This window comes from Stegodyphus dumicola, chromosome X1, assembly GCF_044657685.1.
Source record: "Stegodyphus dumicola isolate Sdum_Otavi_A_Nest chromosome X1, ASM4465768v1".
NCBI lineage: Eukaryota > Metazoa > Arthropoda > Arachnida > Araneae > Eresidae > Stegodyphus > Stegodyphus dumicola.
The window spans coordinates 75,952,466-75,973,471 of record NC_140780.1 but is presented as its reverse complement, the minus strand read 5'-3'; the positions used below and the strand labels follow the sequence as shown (position 1 = coordinate 75,973,471).

General features: G+C 30.3%; 1 protein-coding gene across 2 annotated transcripts; it reads right to left on the bottom strand.

The window, feature by feature from the left end:
- Positions 1 to 1,013: 1,013 nt before the first annotated feature.
- LOC118198798 (E3 ubiquitin-protein ligase TRIM71-like) lies at positions 1,014 to 20,046 on the bottom strand. Of its 2 annotated transcripts, XR_004759851.2 has the most exons (3): positions 19,808 to 20,046; positions 13,027 to 13,128; positions 1,014 to 8,675 (listed from the first exon to the last, which is right to left on the bottom strand). XR_004759851.2 is itself a non-coding variant. In XM_085808078.1 (2 exons), the coding sequence occupies exon 1, from the start codon at positions 19,598 to 19,600 to the stop codon at positions 17,309 to 17,311; it is 2,292 nt and encodes a 763-aa protein (XP_085664204.1). In that variant the 5' UTR covers positions 19,601 to 19,801; the 3' UTR covers positions 1,014 to 8,675; positions 13,027 to 17,308. The 2 variants fall into 2 exon arrangements, 1 of the variants encoding a protein (XP_085664204.1); XM_085808078.1 differs by lacking the exon at positions 19,808 to 20,046 and having other exon boundaries at positions 13,027 to 19,801.
- Positions 20,047 to 21,006: the final 960 nt, after the last annotated feature.

Genomic DNA, 21,006 nt, shown 5'->3' with positions numbered 1-21,006 from the left:
CATAACTACAATTTGAAAACACTACTGACAAAGAATATGAATAATTAGAAGCTAAGGATTGATAAAGTGTGTGCAAATGAATAGGTACAGTAATTTCATCAGAAACCAATGGTGCAGTTGAAGGTGGCAGTCGACCCCAGCGGCACATTTTTCGAGTGAAACAATTTTATATAAGGGTTAACTGTATGGATCCTCAAAACAAAAAGCAGGGATTTATTGGCATGTGTATTTTAAAGAATATAAGGGTTTAATAATGGATTAGGGGAACGATTAAGGAGAAGGGACCTGAGGACTTGCTAGAGCCTAGAGCATATTCACGTTGTGAAAGGAGCAGAGGCTCATGTTACATATAAGGTAAACCACGAAAATGTTTATGCAGCCAGCACATTCTTTTGTAGCCCAGGTTGTACCACCCAGTATTTAGCGATCTTATTCATAAGGTGAAAAATCACAAGATATTGAACTGACATACAAAAGTAAATTGAGAGATTTAAGGGTATTTGAAGAAATCATGAAATTTTAAGCTTCTAGTCTTTTGAATAAACCTACACATGCCGATCAAATTATTTAATAATATAAATAAGAAAAATACACCACTCAAAAATACTGCTCAGTTTTACTAGCTGGCAAGTAAGTCCAACACCTTCAAGTATTCTCATAGACAGCAGCGTACCTGTTAAAAGATAAACTAGGGTTTAATACTGTGCAGTAATTAAATTTTTTGCTTTCAGCTGAATTTGAACATGTGGTCTAATTTAACCGAAAGTAGAGAGTTCTATTTATTACATTTTGGATTTGTTTGCTTTTTTTTTTAAATTTGTAATCATCAAGTCAACATGTTAATCATTTTTATTTTTAAACCTTTGTGATAGAAGGTAGAAGGGATAGTAAATCAGGTGACAGTCTTTACAGTTATTAAAAGGAGTTTGCTAATTTCTAACATGAAACATAATAAAACAACAAATGTTTGTGAAAGGCTGTAAAGTCAAATAAAACAATCAGATCACAAAATATAAATTTTAAAACATTTTGCCCTTTATTTCTAATTCAATACATAATTTCTATAAGATGCACGCTTGATTAAAACTGTTTTGATGGCAATCCAATCCAATCCAATAAAATAAAACTTGGAAAAAAAAAAAAAAATAAATAAAAATAAATTTAAAGCCAGGCACAGTACTTTAATCATGTACATCAAAGAATGAAATTTCTAGCAATTAAAAATTTTTTGAAATACAAAATGCAAAATAGGTTTTAACTCCAAAAGTTTTAATGAAAACATACAGTACGAGTTAAATTGCACATAAATATGTCTAGAGCATTTGTTTCTTAAGGGCATTATAAACTTAAGTCATGACTGTAATTGGACAGCATGTAAGCAAGAAACATGTATTATATACAAGTTGACTGGGCATTTGGACAAGATGCTAAAGTAATATAATAAGTATAAATTGATACACTGACAGTTTTATGGGTATAAAAGTTCACATAGATACTCAATACTTTCTAGTTTCAACATTTTCAGCCAAGTTAATGGATATCACAAACAAGACTATGAGCAAAATTTTGTGCAAAATATATCAGGCAGAAATAAAGCTTTTTGTACATTGCAAAAGTGCAGAAAGTCAGTTCATAATCATCCATTAAAGTCTACTAAAACATTAAAGAGAAAAAATTGTTGCTTATTTATACTTTATAAATAGAAAAAAAAAAGCTGTCTTAAAATATGAAGATTACTTCCTGTATACTAGATCAATATGCCAGCAAGAGCACTTTTAACAGATATACCTGGCTTATTGCAACTGCATGCAGAAAGGCAAAAAGCATCTGCCAAATTTTAAAACACTTGATAATTATATAGGAACTGTGACCATTAAGTAATTATTTTACTGCAAGGAGGCTGGACGTTATAATCCTAGGAACTGCCTACCTACATAAATCACTATCAAGACAGGTGAAACATTTATTCCTCATAAGGTCCATTTCCCCACATCCTGAAGTAAGGGGAAAATCATGTTACAGAAAATAGCTATTATACATAAATTAATCTGAGTAAACTGCATTGCAATATTTTTTTATTCTATCCAGGAAAAAATATTCCCTTCAAAGAGAATACAAAATACAGTGATCAATAAATTTCACTACTTGGTATAAAAACTACCTTCATCAGCATAAGCAGTATTGAATAACTACAATGCTTGAGCTTAACGACAAATCAGATTTGTTAAGTATACAGTTTTACATATATTTCAGATTTTTGATTATGTTTAACAGGTAAGTTAACAGTTTAGTGATATGAATTAGTCTTCATAACAAATTCAAAAACCCACAATATGTTACCATTAGGAAGATTAGTACTTTAACCATGGAAAAGCGTTCAAATAAAAATTAAAGTAATATGTTTTGAAATTCAGAAAAATAAGATTTTTATTGGTGGGTTATAGGCCAGTGGGTAAAGTGTTATTACATAAAGATCATTATCACTTCTCATACCAATTCCTTTAGTATATTTTACAGTCATCAATAATGTTCTTGAATAAACATATAAAATAAATTATACATATATATTATACAATGTACAAACAAAATATTTTTTGCATAGGATATCAGGCACTGTTCAAGCTAAAATGGTATCAGAAACACTGATCACATTTGATGCAACTTTTAAAGCAGCATATCTTAATTACATTTCATACTTATAAAGATCAGACTTGAAAAAGCAGCTGGTTGATTTTGATGAAAAAACAGCCACTGGCCATTTAAAAAACTTCAGATTATCATCAGGATGACCATCAGTAATAAACAAAAAGTGCATAAAAATTCTTAAATAAATATTAACATGACTGACATATCAACAGAAGGCTATGTGCAACTTTCTAATAAGAAATAAGTGCATTTTCAAGTACAACAAAATTTTACAAGAATTTTGAAAACTCATGAAACAACTTCCACACATATTTATCATTGCATTCTATCCATGACTTAATCCCTGAGAGAATGACTTAAAGCAATAACTCACAAACATTTAAGTTTTCAGAAACTCACAATTCACAGTCATAGGAACATTAAGCTATAAGCCTTGTTTACATATATAATAGGTTCAAAACCAGTATATGACTGATGATCAAGTAACACCTAATATTTTACATACAACAAAAGCACACAAGTAAAGAATTCGGTAATTCCTCGCATAATTCACAACACTTCAAATGAAGTACTAGTATATTGACATACTTGGGATACATGATTACATTACAATGTAAACAATAAAACAGATCTTTCACAAGAATTCAAACTTATGACTCCAGCATATGAAAATACACAGAATACTATTCAAAATACGTATACAGTACACAGTGATCAAGATGTATTTGTCAGATCAGTTTAATTCCTTTACCAGGCAGTTAGAGAACCAAATTTTCACTTTGGCTCAAACACAGGAGACAAAAACATTAAACATGGAAGGAAATGCAAGAAATCCACAAATACATTACAAATGGCAGAACATTTGACAGTTAAAATTCATTTTGATTGGTGCAGTTTTAGCCTCACCTTGGCTTAGTTCAGTTAAAAAAAAATTTATAGGACTGAAAATCTAGTTTTACAAGTCAATAATCAGTCTCTGGCAATCAAAGAATTATCACAGTTTATAAAACACCTAAATAACCCTTTGAGCCAATACACAAACTTATGACAGATAAACAAATACCCAGACTTTTTTTTGGTTAAACAGGGTTAAATGCAATAGAATAATAAATAAATAAAAAAACCCTGCATGAGATATTTTGCAAAGTGAAGTTACATTACATTAGGACAAGTACATATTGTACTTTTAGATATCAGCCACAATGGCATTTAAAAAATATAATGTGGATGCACAAAATAAATATATAGCCTTCAACTATCTAATGCTCAAATGCATGAATCCACAACAATTACAATATACAGTACAAAGTCCGTAATCCGAACTCGTCGGGACTTCGGCGATTCCGGATTAGAGGTTTTCCCGGATTATAGATCATCAATTTAAATCTAGTAAGATGGCATGCAGAAATTATACAATTAAAAATATGAAACCATAATTTATGAAATAAAAGCAATTATGATCTAAAGGGTATCAAAATTTACAAAAAAGTCTTAATATTTATTTGTTTACTTTATTAAACATTTCTTTCAATGCAAGTTGTTTAAGTTGCTTCGTTTTTTGTGCTAATACTTTCTCTTTAATTCTCTCTCCTATAAACAGACATAATTTCTTGTTCAGTTACAAAGTTCCACTGTTGAAATCCTGTAATTGCCGTGTCGAGAATACAGACTAACTTGTCAATCTAAATTTTTTTGTTTTCAATAACCTCTGTTACTTTCTCCACTATCGCAAGCGTGCATGTGTAAACGCTTTACTGGCTTTACGTACATGTGTAGCGGATGCACGCATTAAACGCACATGGGTAAACGTATTACACGTATGCGTAAGTTTGTGGCTTTGAGGTTCGGATTATAGATCATTCTGGATAATGGACATCCGGATTACGAACTTTGTACTGTACTTTAAAATTATTTTTTGCCCCATATATTTCTATGCCTCTAAAAGACTTTGTAATAAATCTAAAAAATTAAAGGAATATCAGAATATTACAATAAACAAACCAAGCAACTAATAAATAAAAACAGAAAATGTAATATTCAGCATAAATTCATAATTAGGAAGCTCAGATGCATTAAAAGTTTGCTAAACAATAAAGACATAATATTAACTGGTTATATGCACAAATACATATACAAGTCATAGCAATATTACATAAATGGCTTCCAATTACTATTTAAAAATATAAGACTAATGACACTCTTGAGGCTATTCACTAAAATGGGAGGAATGTGCATTTCTTGTCATACAAATACCTGAATTTAAGCTCATGTTACCACTAAGAATACGTAATTAGAAATATTAAGCTATAATTATAACTATGAAGTTAATAAATGCACATAAGTACATTTCATAAAATATGCAAAATAGTATACATTATATGATATACATTATGTTCCACAAACAAATAAAATCTTAGTTAAAAATATACAAAAATTCAAAGCCCAAAACAAATTGAAGCATTCAAAGTCCATAACTTGTTTTTATAGTTTAGTCGTAAGGTTTTAATAAATTCATACCCTAAACTCATTTAGGGCAGTACCTTAAAAAACTCTACAAACAAGTTTAACAGAATCATTAAATGATCATAAAAATATATAGCACTTAACAAAATAAAAATGACAACATCTAAATAGTAACTTATAGTTATTTAAAACATGACAAAAAATTAAAATTTATGTCAAAGAACAAATGAGAAAATGATTCAATACTAAATGAAATTTTCAATCTAGTGTTTTTTATATCATAAAAGAAAATGAAAAGCAAAATCTTAGGTTGTACAATTTTATGAAAGCCCAAGTTAAAAATTAATCTTTCACAGAAAACTTTTTATTAACTGAACTCAAATCTTTTCTGGTAAGTATTCAATGCTAACTTTGTTCGTGCAATGCAATCTTACAAGAAAACATTAAAAACTATATAAAAAAACTGCATTAGATTTAATTCTATAAAATGTTAACAATTCCTTGAAACCATACAAGCCAAGAACATGTCAAAAGATGAAGTTTTAAGGTCCTGAAAATTTCCACAAAACAAAACTATTACTGAAGAGTTTTTTTAAATTTCACCCTATATAAAAACTGCTACCTGATATTAAGCTCAAAGCTGTATGCTATTTTATAACAAAAATAGCTAGTCTAATCACATGCATCAATATTGCACCATTAAATCAGTAAGGGAAATGGTAATTTAATGTTTTTAATAAGTCACTAATAGATTAGTTTTTATAATTACACCAATAAATAAGCAGAAAATATACATAAAGCACAACATAAATACAACATTACACAAGAAGGAAAACATTTTTAAATGTTTTGCACCTAAATGTTTCTGGACATAGAACTGAACCTCAGACATTTCTGATACGAGAGTTAAAAACTTGGGCAATTCATTTAATTCAAAAACTGAAAGTTAGTTTATTCACCATTTTACAGGACTAGAATGATAAGAAGAAATCTAAAATCAAAATAAATTTGCACATACTGGCCTTTCAATTTCTGTATTATACTCTTATGTACGTAAACAAAAAATTAAATAGGCCTTCTTAAAAAATATATCAAATGTGATATAATTTATGCATGATATTTCTGAAGGCTTTAAAAGAATGTGGTTTCTAATTATAAAGAACCCAAATCTTACTACTTTAAAAAAGTTCACTATTACCTCAGCCCTACTCACCCACATTCATTAATATAATCGGCTGAAATGCTGCTTCTCATTACTCATGTTGCAACCTTAGATAAATTGCGTGCTGAAATAGCAAAACTCTACTTGCACATCATGACATCTTGTTATTTTAAGCATAGTTTATGTAGAATTATTTTTCAATTACTTCAATAAAGAGAGGGATATTGTACACTTAAGTGATTAAAATTCAATGGTTTTTTTTTTTTTTTTTTTTTCTTTTTTCATTTTAAAAACCTTGGGAGTTTATTTCAGCAAGGGCAGAATATTGAAACTTGCAAGATTATTGGCTAGATTATCAGAGAGTGAATTTCATTCGATACATGAAATTATGCTTCAGAGTATTTGCATGTATATTTTAAAAAACAGTCAAAAACCAAATAGCTATCCAGCTATGGGACAATTTTATTAGTAAGTACTTATTATAATATTACTAACAATGGCTATGTTACAGCCATTATCTACTCAAAATTTTAACTACAAAAACTTATCAACTTGCATCAATCGCACACTACTGTGCTGTCCATCATCTTGATAAGGTGAACTACATTTAACATGAACATGTCTTGTCACCAAGTATGCATAAATGAGGTTCAACTTAGTTTATTTAACCATGAGATTCCCTTAAGACAAATGATGAAAATTCAAGATTTTAATGTGGTATTTCAGGCTTTAAACAACACTGTATCCACGAAGGAAATCTGAAAATGGAACTTTAAAATGATGAATATATCAAATAATATATTTTTCATTCCCTGCAGGTAAAGAAAATAAATTAGTAGAATGGAAAATGACATTAAGAGGAAAAATAGCCAAACAATTATTCTATTTTTTATTTTGGTACCTTTTTTCACCTGCATATGCTTTCTTATGCACCTATCTCCCCCTTACTTTTTTCAAAACACTCAGAAGGGAAAAAAAAATTGTTTATAACAGAAAAAATATTTTACCAAAAAACTGATTCCAAATTGGGGAGGGGGTGAACTGAAGAACTTTTCAGATTTCCAAAATATCTAAACATCATTCTATTTTTTAACATATACAAACCCAAGAAGATGTAAATTGTATTAGGATTTATTTGTCATGGGACTACATTCTCATTTAAAACCCAAATTTTTTACATAATTCTTAGTTTAAGGGAAATGTTCCAACAAGCAAGTGCACATGGTCAATGAACAAATCATACATCACCGGTTTTATGTTTTAAGAAAAAATACACATATTAAAACAATTTTGTTATAGGAGCTTTGATTTTACCACTTAAATTTATATCACCAATATAGCAGCTATTTATTTACAAAGACTAGTATATATTTTATGGTGTGGTGGTGGTGTATTTAATTATGGCAAAGCACACTAGGGCTATCCGCCTAAGGGGAGGGATGCCTTTCGTGGAGGACTTTCTAAGGGAAACTGGCTCATATACACGTTAAACATGGGGAAAACCACGAAAACGCCCATGCAGCCAACTCGTTCGCGGGATTCGAACCTCGAACCGAACTACCAGTGTTCAGCGTCTTTACCGCTCGGCCGCTGGTGGGCCATATATTTTATGGAAAAGCCTCATAATACAGACCAATAAAAGTTTCTGTAATGCCAAGAATTTGCAATAAAATAGCATCTCTTGACAAATCATTTTGGCATCGATTCAGCTTCATAATTAACCTTATATTGTGAACATAAAACTAAACCATTTTCTTGATTCTGATATGGTATCATTGATTAGATACTAATGTAAACCTATGACAATTCATGTATTCTTGAATGAATTTATGCATTTAAGACATTTGAGGGAGCTTCAAAATTTCTTTACCTTCAAAAGTGGTATTTTATCTAAACATATTTAATTGAACTATACTGTTAAACATAAAAACACATGAAATCAGTAGATAAACTAGCTCTTGTAGCAAATGACTGATAAACAATATTCAATTCAAAGTCAAATATGAAATAATATCAAAATAGCTTACATTTCCCCTGCTAAATGCGTATATTTGTGAGGGAGGGAGAAACATGACAAAAATAAAATATTTCAATGTACCTGATAGACTATAGGGAACACCGTACAATATTTTTTTTTTTTTTTCAATTGGTTATGCACTTTCTAAAGACTTATTGAAGAAAAATTACTTTTCGTACTGTGTGGGGGGGGGAACAAATAATGGACGAATTTAGGAAAGTAAACTTTGCATAGCAAGCGTCACAGCGGAAAGCAGCAGAAGAGATGAGCAAACAGAAGAGAGAGTTGACATAATTACTCTTTTTGTACTGAATTCCATTTCAGACCACGACAAGATTCGTGTACAGGATTTTGGGTTCATATTTCATCGGTAAGTGCACATCAGAACTGCAGGGAGAAAAATTTATTGCTGTTATTTTTAGAATGAAACGGAATTTAAAAGGCTATTAATTTATTATTTGAAAGCAAGATTTGATATTTTACGTATTAGATATTTTATATTTTCCCCACCTTCAAGAAGAAAAGAGCTAGGTGAGAGAAAGTATTAGCAAAGAAATATCAAATCCTGAAATTCCGACCAAATAATTACTTACATAATTGCAAAATATAAACTGATAATATTTTAGAGTCCTATTAAAAATGTTCAGTCCAAAAGTCTGCATTTTAGAGTCCACATAATTAGATTTATTCGGGAAAGGCTTTGTATATAATATCATAGTTGTAAAAATTTTGCACACACATTACACATTTTGAATAATCACAACAAATTTCAAAATGTTCAAAACTTAATTTTTTGGCATTATATTTTAACATAAAAAATTTCATAAGATTATTACTGAAATTATGGTCCTATAATTAACTTTCCACAATTTTAGGATCTTCCCCTAGACCAGTATTTTTAAGAACATTCTGGCATGTTATGTAACAGTTAGTATAAATACAGAGTTTGTGCCATTCTTCGTCAGATTGCTTTCTCCTCCTGCTGCTATCAGACTTTGCTCCTGCTCTTCATATCTGTCTCCTTTTCTTTAAATAGTATGACACAGTAAATTTAATCTTATCAAGTTTAAATCATTACTGAATATGTAATTTTGGAGAATTTCATCTAAAAGAATAATGATCGGCCATTTGAATTGAATAGAGATATGTAGCTATAAAGTTAAATTTTTCTGTTATCATTTTGCTATATCTCACTCCACCAAACAACTCTCAGACTGTGATGCCAAGTTTAGTCATTTCTGTGCTGATCCATAAAATCATCACATATATATATGAAGAAGTTTTAAATCCTCACTTTTTCCAGCATTTGGCTAACTTTGATGTTGCTAATGAGTAAATAGTTGATAAAATATTTCAGCCCTACATAAAATTTACAAATAAATATTGTTTGAATTTCCCAAAGATTAGATGCACTCAGAATACATACAGTATTATTTTATGAGTAAAAAATACCAGAACATTGAACCAACATATAATGAATATGTTTTATATAATGTAAACAGGCAATTACAATGTCAAAGCTGTATTTACAAGGCAGAATAATAAAGTAAAATATGACATATCACACTGATATTACATTTAATCCATCAAAAAATTACTTATTTGCCAATTTACTGTAAAACAGTTGATTGACTATTATAATTAAAAAACACGAAGGAAACTACTATATATGCAATGTAAACCAATTCAACTGCCTCAGACAACTTTGGAATCCAAGCAGATGTGTAGTGAAGCAAACATGCAGAGTGCAGGTCAATTTCATTAATACTTTAGTGCTAGTGAAGTACAAAGCGTAATTCTTACTACAGAACCATTTTTTTGCTGTTCTTTAGTACTTTAAATTTTTGTTTTGCAGTATACTTTACATACAATTTTCTTATTTTATGGAAAATTTTCGTTTTGCACTATTCATTATCGTTCTCGAATATTTCATAAACTATTACTATTTTAAATGCTTTAATTTTAAATATGTGTACTATATATTTTCTTAAATAAATATATGCAACATTTATTATTATTGAAAAAATAATAAATAACAAGGAGAGTAGCAAAAAGTAAAGCACACAGGAAGTTCTAGTGGTCCCTCTCCCAAGTAGCAACTGCATGGATTTAGGGGAATGGAGAACAAGCAGGTTTCTATCTTAGGGATAGCTCAGTGTCAAGAGGAAAAAAAATCCAAGTAAGGCACATGTTTAAATATTATTTTCAAATTTACTCATTTCTTCAAAGATTAGGAATAAAATCAACATTTTCTTCACTGCAATTTCAGCACTTTTTTTTTTTAATATGAATAGTTAATTAGGATAATTTAAAAATTCTGAGGATAATCTTAAGCTCCCTCACTGTGTGAAAAAAATTCGATAAATTGTTACTGGGGTTAGTGTTATTAACTGCTTCGGAATAAATTTTGGTTTTAAGGTAGATTTAAATTTTGAATAGTTTGTTAGAAAATGTGACTAATCTTTGAAATACGGTAGCAGGTAGTTTGGCAACATTTTGGTAAGGCGATAAAGGTTACTAGCTAGGACTTTAGCAGTGTACATAGATAAAGTCAAGAGTGTGCGCAATGCCATTTTTGTGCAATTCTGGGATTTTTTTTAAGTGAAAATAGGTCAACGTGTACATGGATGATACCGTGTATGTGCAATTCTTAGAAACGCGGCAAGCAGTAAGCGATTCTGCACTTCCTCCGAATTTCTTACCTAATCTTCGTCATAATTAAGCACTTTTGTTCCGTAAAAGTTCTAGCATAAGCGTAATTCAGCTAGCAGATTGTTGGAAAAAAATGTTGAGTAAAAAAAACCTTTACTTCGTGAAAACAAAATGGCGTCCAAACAAAAATTATCAGGTTGCTGTAGCAGGGTTGGTCGCCAAAAAGTTACCATAATCCAAAGATTAACCGAAAATGTAATTTTGTTCTTGCCAAGAGGAAAGATTCCAGGATTTTCTATTTTGTGGCTAGCATTATTATTGTGTTGAATACTGATAGTTCTGGAGAGTTAGTTTTGATGAAATTTGATTTTTGATATTCTAGGCAGTCACCAGTTTTTAAAATATGGAAGAGAAAAAGTATTGAGAAAAAATGATGCCGAGATACTTCCAAATATTTGATTAAGTCTGAATAATTTTAAAATACTCCAATGGGAACAAAGTTTCATTCAAAACGTCATTCAGTCATTTGCTATGTGCTATCTCAGACTACCTTCTCACGTCATCAAATGGATTTTAATGTAAAGCTGGCAACTTAAAAAAAAAGATTTATGTACCTTTCACAGCCAGAAAGAATGGAACGAAATTCAATGCTCCTTTCCATTTTGCCCATTAAATATACTATAAAATTGTATAACAAACTTTGACATTTCAATACAAACAAAAAATTCACATTAGTGAACTGTTCACTGTTGCACTCCAACAAGTTCTCCAATGTTGTTGGTAACTCAGCACATCTATGTATATGAATTTCAAAAACTTTTTATGCCTGTGATATTTATCATATACAATAATTAATTTTAACTTTTTCTCCATGACATTGCTGTGTTGTTGAAGATTTCTTTTTCTAGTTTAAATTTTTTTCTAATAATAGTGCATTGTTAACCTAGAAAATTTTTAAGTCTCAGCAGAAAGTCCTTTTCCACCTTAGAGAAAAATGTTAACTAGAATAGTATATCAAATAAAATGAAATAATTTTACAAATACCTATAAGAAAAGAAAACAATATTTTAACGATCAAATTATCTACATTTTACTTAAACTTTTAAAGCACTCAATATTTTAGCTTAGCAGTCTACAATATTTTTACAAAGTTTACTTCTTAATGGATGCCCATTCCCATGTTTTTCTTTCTGCTTTCAAGTTAGCTTTGTCTCTATTGCAGATATTAATAATACACTAATAATCTAACATGACACATTAAAGCAACCAAAACTTCAAAAAATATATTTTAAACATACTTATTTTCAGAAGACTTAATATTATGACATATTTTGGCTTGCTGTTTCAGTTTCATATTAAACCTTGAATATAAATAATTTATGTAATTTATTAACACTCAGAAAAGAAAAGTCATCTGTAAGATCATATAACCTGGAACATACTCATACTAGAAATTCACATACTGAAACTATTACATTTTAAGCAAATAAAGCGATAGCTTTACAAAATAAGCAGTCTTGTTTCAGAATAGATGAAACTTGATAAACATAACTAATACAGATATGGGTGTACAAGGCACTTTTCACATACACACATAATATTATCTTGCCTAAGATTTTCAAGGGCTGAATAACGAAAGAGTTAAATCCCTTAAGTATGACTAATTATATATAGAGTGCAGAAATCAACAGGAACAAAACATTAGAAAGAATCAAAATTCAGTTTTTAAGACATTATTACAATTATAACTAACATTAATTCAAAAGACAAACATTTATGATATTTCAAATAATAGAATTTAATATAAAAGCTCTATACTTTAAAAGTATCAAGACTAGATTTTTAAAAATATGACATATAGCTCAACACATTATTTGATTAGGTAAAGTCTAGTTTAGCAAACAGTGATGCCCAACATAATGAAATGTGTACACTGGCTCAGAAACATCCAATATTATAGACCATGCACAAATGCAGTATCACACCATTAAAACATTAAACATAGTGTTAAATTTATTTCTGTTTTGAGGCACATTATCTATGCATACACAATGAAAATTAATAAATAAGCTGGAAATTAACATACTTCATGAGAAGAATGAACAAAAAAAGATTCACATCTGTACAGCCATCAACAAACTTCAAAAAAAGAAAGTCTAGGCAGCCAAGCAGCAACATATCAATCAAGCTAAAATGAACAAAGTTAGATCTATTCAATGACAGTATTATATTTATTTTAGCACCATCCAACACAATAGGGAATAAGCTACATTTAAAGCTACATTCAAAGCAACAGGGAGAGTTAAACATTTTTAGATAATTTCTTAGAATCAAGAACTACCCAAAATTCAAAGGCAAATGTGCCAGAAAGTCATTAACAGCTGAGAACTTCCATTAGAAATGGAAGACTAGAAAGATAACTTAACGGAATGACACTTAATACACTATATGCGAACACTTTCTAAAAGTACAAAATTAATTTCAAACATTTCCAATACATGGAGTGTCAATAACGTCTGAAATGTTTTAAGATTTTGAAATAGACATCAATTCAGCAGAAATACACCTGTCTACACAATGCACACCATCATGGAATAAATAATATTGAATATAAGGCACTATTGTACAATAAAATATTACCTACCTGAATAAAGTTTTCATGTTTTAAAAAACAGGTAACCAAGTTTTAAACATTCATTTAAAATTCAAAAGCTATTTACACATTTGATTCGTAATGGAAATTTGGTCACAAATCTAGAAATTTGTATCTGTAAATTTCAAAATTTACATGCAAAACAGCAGAAGGCTGAATGTAAAATATCCATATTTGCTTGATGAATAATATCAATGGTATACAGAGTTAATTCTTAAAATCTATCATTTGTGCCAAATATACTTAAAGCATAAATATGCATACTAGAACAATAAAACATGCAGACCGAGAAAATAACTATGTATTCAATAGTTATTTTTATATTTAGAATGTTCATAAAAAGACCTTTTCAAAAAGATAAAAAAGTAAAGAATATTCACAGCACAGTTTTATGAGGAAAAAATAGACTCAGAAACTAGATAATGGTCTTATTTTTATGATAACAAATAGCTTTAAATTTATTGATAAACAAATCAAAAATTTAAAAAACAAACTTTCAATTTATAAATGCATGTATTAAATTTTGCTTAATGTTTTAATAGATAACTCCTTCACTAACCCAATTAATTTCTATATAAGTAAATTATTTTGCATGTTTAGCCCATTTTACAGATGAAGCATATTAGGTTTTATCACTTTTAGACCCGAGGTGTTACACAAAGAATTGCAAATTATTAAATGAAATTTTCTACACCTTTTGCAAATATGCATGTTGTACATTAAAGTTAACACAATACAATGTCCAAGATCTGGAATGGTCGAAATTTTGACAATTCTGGATGTAGACATATCATTACAGCTTCACTTATTGCTTATGTTGGATAAAAGATTGCTAACCCCCAAAAGGATCAGCATTTCAAAGCCGATGTGACACACAAGACAGGAGAATTAAGAGCTAGCAAAAAGTTTTTGAATTTAAAGAAGCACCAAACACAAAAAAAAAAAAAAAAAAAAAAAAAAAAAAAAAAAAAAAAAAAAAAAACAGAGCTGGCAGAATTGTTAGAATTTAAGAGAGGCATGAGGCAGCAGAATTTAGGGATGATGGAATGTTTAGAATTTAGGGAGGTATCGAGCAGCTAAATTTCAGAAGTGCAGAAACTGCATGGAGCTGTAAATATATAACACTGGCCCTGCCCCCCCCAACGTTCTAATGTGATCCTGGCCAACATCAATAGAATGCAATCAATGCATTGTTATTGGCTACAGTGCAATTCCGTAGCAAATAGGTATTTCGATGTGACATGCAGGAAACTCAATTGAGGGGGAAAAGGAATCACATTTACAGCACATTTCTTTTTGTTTAATATTTTTTTTTTGGCTGGTGATTCAGATATTATTAGATCAATCTAGATTTCAGACTTTGTACTTTATTTTATACTTATCTGACATGTTGAGAATTAGATCTGCATTTTTTTTTTTTCGTAAAAATGTTAATTCTTTTTTAAAAAACTGATTTGAAAGCTACCGACAACAGTCACATACCTCACAGCAGATTTTATCATTAATATTGTCGGCAACTGATAAAACCTACCTCCAACATTTAAATTTTATTGAACTCGAGTAAAATTTAATAGAATTAACCGTTTTAACAATGGCTGAAAAAATGTCCTTTAAAAATCATAACATTGGCAGTTTCTTTAATAAATGCAACACTGTTTACAATATAAAAAGCTTGATTTCTTCACCTATGAGAGATGCTTAGAATTAAAATATTTTAATTTGGGAAAGCGCATTTAGAAGTAACACTTACGAAGCTGAAGGAGGAGGAATAATTGAAATATCCTAATAGACAAGTTTAGAAATATTCCCTTAATAAAAGCAAAAAAAAAAAAAAAATAATAATAATAATAATAACCCTGAAAAACATTATTTCCCTTTCATACTATTTAGATAAAAATATTTCATTCAGGTATAAAATAAATAAAATTATAAAAGTATAAAGCAGTATAACAAATTTAAGATATAAATAAATATTAAGAGCAGACATGTTACTTACCAAGAACAAATTGACTGCAAAATATTACAATCCTCCAGTTTGAATGACATCTTATCACAGGATTATTATTATATACTTCATACTAGACTTTAACTAATCAAGAATTATATACACTTTCTTTATCTACCAGAAGTTACATAATCAAAATTACACAAATTGCAGTTCATAACTAACACATCAAATAATAAAATAAAATTTACATATTTTTAATTTATAATATTTACTGTTTTAGATAACTAAATACAATAACTATTTGTAAAAAAAAATCTGTATTAAAAGATAAATCATATATGCATTAATTTAAACAGGCACTAATGGCTATTTATTGCTTTTTTTTTCCAAGACTTGTTTTAAGCTTAAATTTTAAATTAAAGAATCTTACATTTTTCAGCAATGCACAGAAAACATAACAAACCTGAGGAGAAACTCATTTCACAGCAAAATTATGCACACTTTGAAAAATATACAATTTCAGAAAAATCCAGTCACTGCTTACAGAACATTACTATGAAATGAAATTAAAAATTTTTTAGATTAGTATGATCAAATAACTTTAAACACAAAATTAAAAATGCCAACAGAATTTAGTGAATCATTTCAAAATTTGGACCACACTAAGACATCTAATATGGCAGCAGTAGAGCATTAAATATCAGAGAAGGCTAATATGTTAAATAATTTAATTGTACCCTTAAAAATGTCCACTGAAATTTAAAGCATATTTACCAAAAAATGATTTCAAAGAGGTTTGCACTAAAATCCATGTTTTATAACTACTTGACAAAAATGAAAAGTATTTTAACTATTAGATTACATTTTTTGAACATTTCTAATGAACATGTCACAGCAGCTTCTTTCAGAAACTGTCTTTCTGAAAAATATGAAAAAACTGTAGAAGTTGCCAACTTCATGATTGTGCAATTGAATGTAATACATAACAAAGATTTGTCAATGGTTCATTTGATTAGTTAAAAACAACTGATGATAATATAAAACAGAATTACATTACACCATCATAACTTTAACACTGATGTTTTCTACATTATTCTGTCTTATGATACAACATTATGCATGGAATCTTACTTTTCACTTGTACAAAGCTGGACAGGTCAATCTATTTTTTTTTTTTTTTTTTTTTTTTTTTTCTATCCACTTTCATATATCTATAATAGCAAGTGGATATTACATGAGCTACAGTGCTATAAGCATAAATAAAAATATTTACCCTACATCTCGTTACAAAGACAGTTTAAAACACTTTTTCACACTTTTAAGTGCTAAACTTTAGGAACATGTACCATTTATAGTTTTTTTGTCACATTTATGACACATCTTGTAATTTAAGGAATTATATTCATTTTAATGAAAATCGTCAACATAAACATATGGCGATTTACTAAACGCCAGTAGTTATTTAAAAACATGAAACAAACTAAAACTTTAAAAAATAACAAACTGTAACTGCTATGCAGCACTGCAAGGAACCTATGAATAAGCAGATCTTTTACGATTCTACATTCTGAGGTAGAAGAAAATTGTCATAAAATGACAGTAGTGAGGTACAAAACTTTATCACACATGACATTAAAATAAAATTTAAAAAAGGAACTGATGCAAATAAGCACCTCTAAAACATTTTCGTGCCTTGAAGACTTCAGAATTCCCTGAGCTAAATTATGCTACAGAGGTCAGTGTGTCAAAGTTTAATAAAATAGATAATCAAAACACTTGAACTCGATTGTTACCAAAATCTACTATTATGATATAGCCCTCAGGAGAAATGCAAACACCAGATGGTCTATCCATCTGGCCTGGTCCAGTTCCTGGTGTTCCAAACTTGCAAAGGAAATGACCATTAGGATGAAAAATCTGTATGCGATGATTTCTGGAATCTGCAACAATAATATGTCCTTCAGGATCTACTGCAACACCTTGAGGTCTCAGAAAATGACCATTGTTTGAACCCTCTTGACCTAGGAATCTTGCTGACTGGAAGTTAGGATGTACGACAAGGATACGATGATTATTAAAATCGGTAACCACCATATGGCCATCTGCTGTAAAGGTTACACCACGGGGAGAATCAAACTGCTTCCAGAGACCCCCATCAAAACCATATTTATTAATAAATGTTCCATCTGATGCAAAGAGTTGTAACCTGTGATTTCTTGTGTCAGATACCAGAATTTGACCTTCTGCATTAACAGCAACATCCCATGGATAATTAAACTGCCCATTTTTGCTTCCCCTTTCTCCAAACTTTAAAATAAAATTACCTTCAGAATCAAAGATCTGGATACGATGGTTATCCTTATCAGCAACAATTATACGACCTAAATGATCGGTTGTTACACCAGCAGGTCGGTCAAACTGACCAGGTCTTGATCCAGGTGCTCCAAATTTAAGTTTAAAAGTACCATCTGGATTGAAAATTTGTACTCTATTATTGCTACGATCAGCTACAATGATATTACCACTCTTATCTGTACAAACACCCCACGGACGACATAATTTTCCTTCTCCATCTCCCTCTCCTCCAAAAGAAAATAACATCTTACCTATTTGGCTATAATTTCGGCCCATTCGCACATTCACATGAAATGGACTTTGCTGTATGTGCATACCACGTAAAAGTACTGAAATAGTATGCTTCCCAACAACTTCAGGTATATAACAAACAGCATATGTTCCATTCTGCCTATCTATAACATGGGCTTTACAGTTACTGCCATCTGGAGATTGAACACCAGCACATAGTGCATCTCCTCCTACTACTTGAAGTTCTCCTAAATAATCTTTTACTTGTACAAGAAATGTAGATTGATGACCACAGAGAGCTTGCTGAAGTCCTTCACCAGCAGCAACAGAATTTGGACCAAAGCCAGATGTACTAAGAAATCCTAAAGTGCTAATCGCACTTAAAAGAGCACTGTCAGGCTGTGTAAATATTATGTTGTCATCTTCCCGAGGCTGCATGTTACTACGGCGCTGTCTTAGTTCATTCATTTCCAGTAAGCATTTTTCCTTGGCTTCTAAAATATCAATATCACTACCAGTATCTAAAATACACTGTATAAATTCTATCATTTCAGATACATCTTTCAACAAGGATTTCAAATCTTTAATTTGCATCAATAAAGCTCTGCCTTTCACCTGACGTATTTTTTCAAGCTGGCGTAGTAAGTCTCTTTCTCTCTCTTCAAGGACAGACATGTGTCTTCTGACAGTTGTTCTAATTTCTGCTGCAACACTTTGAACTTTCAATTCTACATCATCTGCCATGTTTTGATTCATTTGTATGCTTTCCTCAATTGTACGCAAATTATTTTTTGCCTCTTCTAAAATTGTTAAGGTGGTCTGACGACAATCTCCAACAGCATCTTGTAAATAACTCATAGAATGACCAGAATGTTTAACATCCATAGTACAATCATTACACATAGGCTCTCTACATAGTTCACAATATAATCTTAAAACTTTGGAGGGATGATGTTCACAGAAATTAATTGTCTTGGTAGTATAGTTTAAAGAGTTAAGTGCAATTTGATAGTCCAACCAATCTGTAGGGAATGTATCAATTATATGATCTTTTGTCAGTCGGACCCTCTGATGTGCTCTAACACAGTTATCACATAGAACTTCATTGCAATCTTTACATCTAGCTACAATTTTGTTACCTTCATCACATGAAGTGCACAATACATCAGAATCATCCATCTGAGAACTAAAATCATCGACTATGCCTAGAATGGTATTGAGCAAAGCATTGGGTGATACTAACTCACAATCTTTAGGTAAAAATGCCTTTTTATGGCAACTCGGACAAATAAAACAATCTGCAAAATTCCACATTCGGCTGTGAGTTAGCTGTATTAAACAAAGCTTACAGAAAGAGTGGTGACAAGGCAATAAGCTCAAATCCACTGTATTTTCATTACAGCGTGGGCAGACTTGAGTACTTAGCCTTGCTTCAGGAAAGGAAACAGCCATATCACTAGCAGAACACCACATGGTGAAAAATTTAATGAGAATAAATAAATAAGACTGTGTAGTTACCGTAAGATAAATGCTGCAAACGGAGTTACGATAACGTAACTATCACGATTAGCTAAGAGCTACACTCTTGAAATTTACTAATACGCCCGTCAGTATGCCAGCATGTTAATAAAACACTCTGTCAGTTAGCGAAATAAGATAAAATTTTGTTCGAAAACCAACCTTTACTTTCATGCTCGAAACTTGTATAAGCCTAGTCGCATTTGGCACTTTTCAATGCAGAGAACTTCTAAACGAGAACAGGAACATAAGAATACAACCAGATGCCTATAATCAATGCACTGTGTAAAGCTCACGTTACTTAACTGCAGAAAACTGAAACGCTTTTGACGTCCAGTTATCACAATAACAAATTCTGTGCTTTAACTCTTTAACCAAGGAAAATAATGAAACTTTTTAGATGGATGACGTCATTGTATGCGATGATAGCGTCATCTGTGAAACCAAATGTTAATTCCGTAATTTATTCAAATTACTTGAAACATATTATTACAAAACAAAAAAAATTAGAGTAAAGAACATGTTATAGCATTTGCGTTGAAAGATTAAAATAAATACGTATAATTTTTGAGCAGATCTTTCTTTCTTAATGCAAACAGAAAAAAATTAATAACATTTGATTTCTGATCCCTTTTTCTCAGACGCAATATTTACTATGAATTTAAAGCTTGGTATAAAGCAAAATTTGATTAAAAAATACCAGTTTTTCACTCATGAATATTGAATATGAAAGTCAAATACTTATTAAGGCATTTAAAAAAATTACTAAATTGTAAGTATCATATTCAAATAGGGCTCCACTTACTATCAAGAGAGTTGAAGTTGACGTAATAATAAGACATAGAAACTAGCTTGGATGTATACTATATATAGTTTTTCTTCAGTTTGTATACTGTATATAGTTTTTCTTCAGTTTGTATACTGTATATAGTTTTTCTTTAGTTTGTTTGGCAAGACCGAGAGAATTAAGTTTATTGGACGCAGGAACTGATTTCTGCCTAGGTCCTTAAGGAATAAGGCCTAGGACCCCAAAATTAAGCCTACATTTCCTCATAATCCCATTTTTCCTCTTATAAAAAGAAGAAAACTGTACTGTGAGAGATTGTGGGGCTGTAGGGCCAATCTGATATTAGAGCCCTAGATTGCCTCAATAGGGTCCTGCTTAAAATGCTTTAACCAATATTTTCTCGAAAGAGTTTCAAAATCGAAATTTAAGTTTCTCGGTTAAATGTTGAAGGATAAGGCGAGAATGTTCACCCGAAACGTTAGGATCACTGCAATTACATTCTTAGAAAATAATTTTGCAATAATGATCTCAAAACGATTCTGTCTTTAAAATACTGATTTAATATACAACATAT

What these genes read in the sequence shown, in the direction of transcription:
- LOC118198798 (XM_085808078.1), bottom strand. Translation starts at nt 19,600, where the DNA reads ATGTGGTGTTCTGCTAGTGATATGGCTGTTTCCTTTCCTGAAGCAAGG.